This window comes from Syzygium oleosum, unplaced genomic scaffold, assembly GCF_021117445.2.
Source record: "Syzygium oleosum isolate NSW1041296 unplaced genomic scaffold, Sole_v2.1 Sole_v2.25, whole genome shotgun sequence".
NCBI lineage: Eukaryota > Viridiplantae > Streptophyta > Magnoliopsida > Myrtales > Myrtaceae > Syzygium > Syzygium oleosum.
In genome coordinates, this window is record NW_026607509.1 from 200,281 (window position 1) to 211,159 (window position 10,879).

The window sequence follows — 10,879 nt, forward strand, 5'->3', positions numbered from 1 at the left end:
CTGCGGCTAAAATACAAGTCGTTGACCATAGGAGATAGTCATTAAAATAGTTCATCTAATTTGATACAGCTAAAGTTCATCATTTTAGGTTCCCGTCAGTCATTTTATCTTCCTTCCAAAATTTTGGACCAGATTCAGAAAGCTGTCCTAAGGAATCTGCCACCTGCTTATTTTAACTCGTCTTCACTTTGCCAGTTGAATTTCTGACGAATCATTCTAAACCTATTGTCCAAATTAGAATAGAACTCTACTGCCAAATACCGCTTCCTTTTTATTCACTGTTAAGTATGCTCTTCAAAGTTCAAACTAGATCAGCAGTTGGTAAATATAAACAGTGGGGGTAAGGCATGGTTATTAGTTCGAGAAAGAAATACACACATGTGACAATGACTAAAATGGCAGAGATGTTCCCTTATGTAGCTATCATTTACGAAACATGCTTAGGATGATAGAATATCATTCTCATGCCAATCAACACGGCACCTTGAACAATGAACCATCTCAAACGAACTGGAAAGTTACCTGCACCATTTTAGCCAAAGCATCGATGTCGTGGAGCTGAGGCGTAGCCCATCGAACTAAGGATTGTTCAGATCTTCCCCTCGAGCAGAAATTTCAACATTCTAACTGTGAGATATGGGACCCTTTTTCTCCTCACAGCATTCTTTGAGCTGACGATGTAACACTAAGAGTTTAATTTCGAGTGCAAAGAAGAGAGCTTTACAAGTCTCTAAAGTGAATCTCACCGATCAAATGATTGACGTCCAGTGAGGAGTTCCAACACGACTACTCCAAAACCATAGACATCACTCTTTAGACTATATCAACTTAAACATCAATCATAAAGCTGGTAAGGAAATTAACCAACAAAAAAATTAAGGGAAAGTAAGCAAGTGGCACACCTTCCCATCATCAAATTGAGCCCAATAAACACGTCCAAAGGACCCCTCACCAAGAAGGTTATCAACACTGAAGCTACCTGTAGCCATCTGCAAGTCTGCTATTGAATATGAAGTTAAGTTCGTAGGAACTTTAATAGCTTTTTTGACAGGAATAGGCTTCTTTGCAAAATCCTCATCATCGAATGACGTGACGATCAATGGGCGGCGGCTTGAGATTTATTGAGGCTGGTGGTGGCGGATCGAATTTTGTGTTCATCATGGAGGTTGTCTGAAAGGACTTCATTTCTGAGAAATATGCAGACACAAAAGTACAAAGAGAACAAGCTAAGTATTTGGAAAACATTTTCTATTCATCATATGATACTGAAGAAAATCAATACACAGTAGGGACAACAATTATCTAATCAAAGGCAGTTAGAAAGATACAGTAAATAGACTGGTTGCTCCTTCAAAGAAACCCAGACATCGACTTTGGCTAAATTCACTAAATAACAATGATCACTACTGGTTATTCAGACAGCGTCAAACGTACAGTTTATATGGATTCTTCCCAGTTTTATAAATGAAAACAAGGGCAGGTGACATGGTGTCGAAGCTTGATAATGTTCACAAGCAGGTAAAAAATCGGGAGGATGAGTTGCGCTTGCAATGGGCTGCGAACCACTTTAAGGGGAAATCTATTTAGCTGATACTACTTATAAAACTATGGAATGCTCGTGTTTACCAAGTTTGGAAGGCTGGGCATCATTATGTGCATAAGAAGACAATGCCAGAACAAGATACCATCTTCAAGTCCATCGTTGTTGATGTTAGTAACAAAGAAAAATTTATGTAAAGTGAGAAATAGGAAGCCTCTATAATTTCATTTGTGAAGTGAGAAATAATGCTCAATTATCTATAAGAAAAAAAAAACCACTAGCCTCGTTTACTTCTCTTGCAGTTAACTCGGCTACTCGATCTCACAACGAGATCATCAGCCTTTTCTGCTAGAGTTATAGTAGACACAAGGAGAGAGACAAATGAGTGGTAATCCTCATTAGGTAGTGTACAAGTAGAGTTGGGTGCAGATAAATCACCTTGCACTTCACTGGAAGCAAGGGGAGCAAAGGGTTGATTATCAAGCTTTTCCTCATCTGAGGCCAGCCGTCTTTGACATCTTCTCTTCACAACAAAGAATGCCACAACTGCCACAACAAGAAGAATTGATATGACTATTCCAGCTACGCCGCTGCCGCCTATTCCCGATTTCTTGCTTCCACTGCCAGAATCACCATTTGATGGGCTATTTCCAGAGCCAGAGTTCTTATTGTGGTTCGGTTTGCTAGCTGGAGGTGTACCAGGTGGAGGTGGGGGTGCAGGGCCTGAGCTCCAAGAGTTACCATCTTTCCTGTCAAGAAGATACAGGCCCATAATGCAAAGAAGTTGCCATTTGAGAGAAAAATACTGAATTGACTTAAAGTTAGATGCTCACTGGAGATTAAATCGAGCTACTTAAAGTCTATATTGAGTCGTTAGTATAGGAGTTACTGTCCTCTCGTTTCTTAAACTGTGATCCAAGAAGAAACACTTCTTACAATGCTAATCAAATGTGCTTAATCTTTCTTTTTTTTTCCTTTTAGCTCTTCACAGGGATCAACCCTGTGAACTATAATTACCAAACACCCCCCACCCAAACAGAACATTGACGGGGATCAATGATGGGTTGAGAATTTAGATTTGCTTTATGCCAGCTTCCTAGCATTCTCCTTCATAAGCAAGGTGTCAATGATGTACACAGTGTAATCTTCTCTTCAACTGAAAAGGGGCAAGTCAAGTGCCACTATCACATGTGGTGTGCATTTGAATCAACATCAATGGAAATGAAGGCAGTGAAAAAGAAAAAAAACTATAGTGACTTACATGTGCTCCCTAATGACCTCATGCTGTCGTCCATCCAGTCCCCACACACGACATGAGCAATCCTCGCCAGCAGTAACAATCAACTAAGTGAAATCACAAGAAACAGAAGTTAGTCACAGCATCGAAAAGACGGCATTAAGAATTAAGCGGACTTGATTCCAAGTTGCTGGACAGAAACTTTAAAAAGATGGTCATAACATCAAGTGAGCACTCTCTGTACTTGAATATGTAACAAACTACATGAAATGCCTTTGATGGTAACATTTGAACTAATCTATAGCAAATACCAAATCTCTAGTACCAATTGCTTGATCTTTGATCTTACAATGCGGTTTCTATTGTGCCTATTTTTATACTTCAATGCAACTTCAAGGCTTCTTTCGTAAGAATCAGCTTGACGACTTATGTATTTAGGAAAGAAAGACACCTTCCAAAACGCTAGTGAAAAGAAATACAATCTGAGAGACAACTTCTGAGACACTAGCAAAAAGAAATACAATAGCTGTTTAGTTTACATTACTGGCCATGATTAAATCTTTATATTATTAAATCTCCAAGAATGAAGGTTCATTTCATTAAGCATAAAAGAGCCTTCCGTTTGCATTTGAGGAATCCAATATGGCTCATGTTGCACCAACTTGCATGTACACCATCGCAGCAACTAAAAGTCCAAAGCAACTTCTTTTTAGCTCTCGTCCAAGTAGCATGCCACAAGCAAATAACAACAGGAACATCAATGTCACTCAACTCAAAAGAACACTTACACAGCTTAAAATAGATAATTGGCAATGTCGAAATATTTCTGTTCCTTTGCCTTCTCAGCAGTCTTTTATCACTCTGTTAACGAACCTTACATTATCAGATATATAGCAATCCCAAACTCGAGCACTGTGGCCAAAAAGCAATCCAACCTCCCCTGCATCTTTAGAATATCGCGACTTGCAATGAACTTCCCAAATACGTGCACTGCATGCATAAGAAAACTGAATCGGCAAATTTTCCACCATCAAAGCAATTTGGAAAAACCACACTGGAGCTGCAGGATTAAAAAATCAACCTACGATCATCAGATACAGAGACCAGTTTGGAGCCATCAGAGGACCGTGCGATTCGAAATATTGAACCTTCATGACCAACAAGTCTACAGATGTGAAAAGCTTCATAGGGAAGACATTCATGGAGGAGACTGTTGCCAGCATGAGAGTTTATGAGGCCTTCTCCTGTGGGCTCAATCGAAGATGGAGCGTCATGACGGGGAACCACTTTCCAGATCAAAATCTATGCAATTCATTCAGAACATTCTTCTCATTCAGAACATTCTTCACGAAGCTAACACCCTTTAAAGGAATACTCAATGCTAACACAATTCAAAATGCCTTTCAAACAGGGCATTTTGAACAGCATCCACAGTCTGCACACGGGAAAAAAACGCTGAATCAGTTCAAATCTGTACCTCTCGATGCTAGGGCGGAGCGGGGGGTGGTGCAGCTTCGTCGGACGCCGATGACAACTGCCAGGTGTCGAGGCGGACATGGAGGCGTCGACTAGGGCTAGGGCGACGGCGTCGGCTAGGCCTAGGGCGGCGGCTAGGGCGTAGGGCTTCGTCGTCGACGTCGGCGTCAGCTAGGGCTAGGGCCGTGGGCCTTCGTCGTCGGCGTCGAGGCGGCGTCGGAGGCGTCGCGTCGGAGGGACCGCGAGTTCTCAGAGTGCAGGAAGGCCTCGGCGTCGGAGGCGTCGCGTCTGGGAGGAGAGAGAGACTCTACGCGCGAGCGCGTACAGTCGAGGCGTCGGCGTCGGCGTCGGAGTCGGCGCCGGCGTCGGAGGCGGTGTCGGAGGGTCGGAGGGAGCGCAAGCTCTGAGAGAAGATCCGGGAGGAGAGAGAGAGGTTTTGGGGGGGGGGCGAGCGGAGAAATATTATCCGGGAGGAGAGAGACAGGTTGGGAGCGCGCGAGGGCTTCATTTTGAATATTGGGGGTGTCTGACCGGGTGGGGCCCCTCGCCAGGTGTCGCACGCTGAAAGCTCTTTTTTTGCCACGGTGGAATCAGAGTGGTACCTAATATTTTGTCGTGAATTCACTGGAAATGGCGGAGCTGAGCAGGAAACGAGTTCCTCTTTGGGCGTTTTGGACGCACGTGCGAAGCGCGTGGCGGTTTCCTTTTCTCGGATGAAATTCACGCCTTGCTAATTTTCATGTTGTGTCCGAATGGCGCTTACGTCCCGTCCTAGAAATTGTGATCTTTGTACTTTGAGATAATGACACAAACAGACTATAAACTTTAGTTCAATATGTAATTTGATTCCTAAGCTTTTAATTTTTTCAATATAGTTTTTGAACTTTAGCCAAATATTTAATATGGTCTATGAACTTTTAATTTGTTCATTGTGGTATTTGAACTTTTGAAACATGTTCAATATAATTCCTGAATTATATGAAAATATTTAATATAATCCCTGAACTTAAATTAATGGAATGACTACATTGGACATTTTTATATAGTTCAGGGACTAAATTGAATATGTACCAAATGTTCAGAGATCATATTGAACAAATTAAAAGTTTAGGGACCACATTGCACATTGGATTAAACTTCGGAGACTATATTGAATAGATTAAAAGTTTAGGGACTATATTACACTTTGGATCAAAGTTCAATGATTGTTTATGTCATTTTCCTTAGTGCTTTACAAACCTAGAAAATGTCACTCCTCGAAATTTTTGTGTCTTATTTGACGTAATCGATTCAATCAAATCGTGTGTAAATGAATGGCGGTGCATAAATCAGCACTACAATAATTTGATGATACCTGCACTCTCAACTTCTTTCTGCTCCCTCTACCTTTTCTAATTAAAAAAGATGAATTTTATAACAAATAGTGAGAGGGGGAAATAAAGGAGGTGGATTATGTCCTTGAACGATGCAGTTTATTCCGAATGTTTTGGGCGTGGCACGAGAAAATAAATTCTAATAACGAGGTATGATTTTTGCCGTTCCCGTATAGTGTCTGATGATTACGAGAAATGTCTATTTGTTTGAGCGTTATACTCCTACCTTATTTTAATGTAACTATTCTGCAAATTATCAATTACAATTTTCTCGTATTGCCACCGACACGCTTTTCCACTAAACAAATGGCATTATAGCCACGTTTCCCATACTCGGTAAGACGGTGCCTGTACAGTAGAGGGATCCTAGGAGAGAAGCAAGCTAAACGAGAGAGAATACCAAAACAAAAAGAGGTGTGCTTTGGAAATGGAGTCTTCCTAGCATTCATTATTGGAAAGGGTAATTTAAATTTTATGGTATGGTGTGTGTTTTCGGCCATTTTGGGTGTGGATTTAGCTTCCTTGTTCTAATTATCTATGTGACGGATTTGAGTGATATGAGCTTCAATTTTCCTTCTAGGAGTACAGAAGCCAAACCATAGTCTTCCAATTCGCCACCATCGATCTCACTGACAATCCTCCCAATTTTGATTTCGACTCGCCGCCCACTTCTCAATCATCGACGGTTTGCCTGTCACGTGTTTCCTGGTTGTAGTTTCAAGAAACCCATAACATCCCTAGGTTGTTGTTAGGGCTTCGCTGCGCTTGACAATTCAGGCTTTCGAATCTGGTTGTTCATGTTGTAGGCCAAATGAATCTCTCTAGTTTCCTGGTTTTGATTTGGAGTTCCGGAAAGGACGCCTTTAAAAGTTTGCTTTTGGTGAGCTAAAGGTAGCTACCAACCACTTCAGGACACAAAGATTGGGGGCAGAGGCGGGCTTGTTATACTGAAGGTGGTTGCTCATGCTTCCTCAGTATTCTCCTTTCCCTTTAATTTTTTTAAAGGGTTATTGTAATTTTAAACTGAAAATGAGAAACTCTTGCAGATACAAAAGCTTGGCTTCCCTTGGGAATTTTACATGTATCGGCAACTTGACATGTGTGTGCTGCTTTATGCAGGCTTTCTTCCTTGTAACTGTTATTTGATACTCCCTACAAGATAACTTTCAAGAAATTTTTGTATTTCAGGGGCATGCCTTTGGTTTTGCCCATAGAATGCACGTCTACTCAGACCGTAGCATACTCATTTGTGATTATTTAACCCATGGGACACTCCAGGTAGGCATATGACTTCCCTAGTCGTGGTTTGCTCAAGTCATGACTTTTCCAAAATATCCCTTGAATATTGCACGCAGAATGCCGTGTAACTCCTGTTTGGTGATTGGCAAGACCATGGAAGAAGTGCTATGCATTTATCACACTATAGAGATGCTCCTCTTGTTAGAGACTTTGCATGTTGTTGGCATCACTCGTGGAGATTTCAAGGCTGATAATCTACTCATTCGATATGCAAGGTGAAACTAGCTTATACACTTGAATGAATGGTGTCATTGTACACCATCCAATTCATTAGTCGATATTGGTTTTCCAATACGTAGATTGGTTATAGAACATATTACTTGTTTCCCTGTCCATGTATCTCAACCTTTCGTTCATCTCATTGTATGTCGTTTTTAGCTTATTGCTTTTAATAATTGTTCAACACGTTTCTGTATGGACTTGCCTAGATTTTAAATTGGAAAAATTTTGAGTAATCCTTTTGACCAAGAAACTCTTGGATACCACAGGACAGCTATACTTATTTCCTCATCCAGATTTGACATGATATAACCAGGAACTAGAGACTCTTGACGCCATCAATGTGGATAAGCTTAGTTCATTTGGATAATTGGTAACATAAGTTGAATCACTTTCTTGATAGGGATAATCTTTCAATAGAAGGATTCGAGGATCATAGCGGTCCATGGAGTGCTCAGGTCAGTTCAATTTGCTCAAAGCCTATAGTGGTTTTACTTGGAAGTTGGAATTCTCTAGGTTTATGCAAAACATCAAGCAGGGTCTTCGTCTTGTGGACTGAGGAAGGGGAATGGATTTGCATCTTTTTCCCGAAAATACCATATTCGAAGGAGATTGCCGGACTTCTGGCTTTCGTCGCGTCGAGATGCAAGAGGATAAGCCATGGAGGTATCGGGTATTAAATTTATTTTGAATCATCACCACTCGCCACAGTATTATGTTTATTTTGTTTTAACTTACTGCTGCTTCCGTTTTAAGCTGTTACAGGCCCGGCCTAAAGAGGATCCGAGTCCCAATTACCCTCTCTTCCTCCCCTTCTTTTCTTCAACTTTAGCCACCCTCTCTTCGTCTCGTTTTCTCTTCCCATGGCGTCTTCTTTGGCTCAGCGACTCCACGTCGCTTTGACCGCATATACGCTCGCTCGAGCCGAATATAGTAGAGGTGGCCAAGATCACCACCAATCTCCATTAGAAAGGAGGGCTGCGACAAATACCGCACGGACTAATTATCGTAATGCGCAACATGAGTTGGATTTGCTGGTGGAAGAACTGTGTGGACGACGATTTTTGCTCATACACACTGCCGACCAAGCACGATTTGTCACCGAAATTCTGGACGAGCATCTGGGAAACCCTGGCATCTTGCAAGGGGTGAGGATCTTCCTCGGCACAAAGGAAACCGAGAATAACATCAGGCGAATATTCATTCAGGGCGGTTTATAGTGAGTTTTCTATTTAATTTTATACTTTTTTTTTTACTTTGGGTATGTTTACGTAAGTAATTTTATTTATCATCTACAGTGAATATTACTTTTTGGATGATATTGAAGATGTAAATCACGCTAATGATGTGGTGGTGATAGTGGCGGTGGTGGTGGTGGTAATGATGTGAATGGTGGTGATGGTGATGGTACTAATGGGGCGGCTGGGGCTGTGGCTGTGGCTCCTGGAAATGCTAGGGCGGGGAATGCTAATGGGCAGGGGCAGAGGCAGGGGCAGGGGCAGGGGCATGGGGTGGGGCTGAGGCTGAGGCTAGGGCTATTGGAAATGTTAATGCTAATGGGGTGAATCCGGGGCGTGCAAATGGGGCAATAAATCAAGGGAATGCTAATGGGGTTAGGGCTCAGGGGAATGTTAATGGGGTGTGAATCAGGAGAATATTAATAAGGCTATGGCTCAGGGGAATGCTAATGGGGTTGTGAATTAGGGGAATGCTAATAGGGCTGGGGCTTAGGGGAATGCTAATGGGCCTGGGGCTTAAGGGAATGCTAATGGAGCTAGGGGTTAGGGGAATGCTAATGTGGTTGTAAATTAGGGGAATGCTAATAGGGTTGGGGCTTAGGGGAATGCTAATAGGGCTAGGGCTAGGGCTTAGGGGAATGCTAATGGGGTTAGGGATTAGGGGAATGCTAATGGGGTTGTGAATTAGGGGAATGCTAATAGGGCTGGGGCTTAGGGGAATGCTAATGGGGCTAGGGGTTAGGGGAATGCTAATGGGGTTGTAAATTAGGGGAATGCTAATAGGGTTGGAGCTTAGGGGAATGCTAATGGGGCTACTGCTAATGTGATGAATTAGGTTGCTGCTGATGCAGGGAATCGCGTGAATGATCCAGAGGCTGTTGAGCTTGTTAAGGTTGAGGACGAGGATGGAGAGAACGAGGATTTTGATGTTGCTGCTGTTGAGGTTGAGAATGAGGATGGTGAGAACGAGGATGGTGAGAGCGAGACTCTTGAGAACGAGGATGTTGGGCCTGGTGAGGCTGCTGGGCTAGGTGGGGGCCGCCTGCAGTCTGTGGTTGTGGCAATCCACCATGCTGCTCTACCCTAGATGTAATAGATAGATATAATGTTAACAAATAGAATAACCAGATTATAGTTTACTTTTTTGAGTAGGCTTCGAATTTTGTGCGGGATTGATTAGCACATTTGAGGAAACATAGTGTAGAACCATGGGTGATGATGTTAGAAGATCTGCTTTTATCGCTTGCTTGAAGTTGGAAACTATGTAATCTTCAATGGCACAATTAAGACTTTTCCTTCGTTAAGTGATAGCGGGTGATGTAACATTCAGAAATTTTATAATAATATGTATGTGATATTGGAAATTTTCCATGTTCAATAATGATACTTAGATTATAAAGCTAAGTATTATTTATCGTAGAATTTAGGTGGACCCGTAGAAATCTTTGTTGGACCGTAAATTTGTGAGGCGTGGATTCGGGAAAGTAATTTTTCCGAGTTCGACGTGTTTAAAATTTATAAATGTTGGTGTGTACGTTAATAGTAGAGTGATGTTAATTAATTTACCAGTCGCCTTAATTATTGATGGTAATATTATTAGTTAAATTCCAGTTATTTAGTGTTAATAATTTATTTTGTGCTAATGGGTGATAAAGGAAGAGGACTTTCTGTTTTTAATATAAAATCTCACTAAACTTCCTCTTAAGACATCAAGACTCACGTGGCAATTGAGGGATTAGTGCATGACCACATGTCACATTTGAAGACTAAAAGCATGGCCACATGCCACCTTGGAGAATTCAAGCATGTGACATGCCCTTCTTAAGCTAAGCTTCTTACACTAACAAGACACATAGCCATAAGCCATCATTACCTTGGCCATTAGTCATCTCTAACAAGTCTTAATTTCTTACACTTGGCCGTAGATTGAGAGAGGAAATGCCACTTATGAGTGCATGCAATTATTCACTTAAAATCTACTCCTATGTTTCACTTTTCATCTTAGTAATATGGAAGATGGTTTTTCATCTTAGCCGTAACTCTCTCTTTTACCTTAAAACTCCCAAAACACTTTACTTTCAACAATACATGCTCGGCTAGGTAGGGGCCGTCTGCAGTCTGTGGTAATGCGCAACGTGAGTTAGATTTGCTAGTGGGAGAACTGCGTGGACAACGATTTTTGCTCATACACACTGCCGAGTAAGTGCGGTTTGTCACCGAAATTGTAGACGAGCATCTGGGGGACCCTGGCATCTTGTAAAGGGTGAGGATCCTCCTCAGCACAGAAGAAACCGAGAATAACATCAGGCGAATCTTCATTCAGGACGGTTTACAGTGAATTCTCTCTTTAATTTTGTACTTTTTTTTTGGACTTTGGGTATGTTTACGTAAGTAATTTTATTTATCATGTACAGTGAATATTACTTTTTGGATGATCTTGAAGATGTGAATCACGCTAATGGGGGTGGTGGTGATGATGGGGGTGGTGGTGGTGTGA

General features: G+C 41.7%; 1 protein-coding gene across 2 annotated transcripts; it reads right to left on the minus strand.

Moving 5' to 3' along the window:
• Window positions 1-976: 976 nt before the first annotated feature.
• On the minus strand, window positions 977-4,060 carry LOC115661428 (protein STRUBBELIG-RECEPTOR FAMILY 7-like). 2 transcript variants are annotated; one of them, XR_008814417.1, is made up of 5 exons: window positions 3,859-4,056; window positions 3,651-3,767; window positions 2,802-2,884; window positions 1,979-2,289; window positions 977-1,187 (listed from the first exon to the last, which is right to left on the minus strand). XR_008814417.1 is itself a non-coding variant. In XM_056302726.1 (5 exons), the coding sequence occupies exons 1-5, from the start codon at window positions 3,998-4,000 to the stop codon at window positions 1,078-1,080; spliced, it is 771 nt and encodes a 256-aa protein (XP_056158701.1). In that variant the 5' UTR covers window positions 4,001-4,060; the 3' UTR covers window positions 977-1,077. The 2 variants fall into 2 exon arrangements, 1 of the variants encoding a protein (XP_056158701.1); XM_056302726.1 differs by having other exon boundaries at window positions 3,656-3,784; window positions 3,863-4,060.
• Between the last annotated feature and the right edge of the window lie 6,819 nt (window positions 4,061-10,879).

Excerpts from the sequence above, each read along its gene's own strand:
- LOC115661428 (XM_056302726.1), bottom strand. The coding sequence starts at position 4,000 with ATGCTGGCAACAGTCTCCTCCATGAATGTCTTCCCTATGAAGCTTTTC. Across the intron at positions 3,785-3,862 it reads GGTCTCTGTATCTGATGATC|TTTTCTTATGCATGCAGTGC; the intron begins GTAGGTTGATTT and ends TTGCCGATTCAG. Across the intron at positions 2,290-2,801 it reads GAGGTCATTAGGGAGCACAT|GAAAGATGGTAACTCTTGGA; the intron begins GTAAGTCACTAT and ends TCTTCTTGACAG.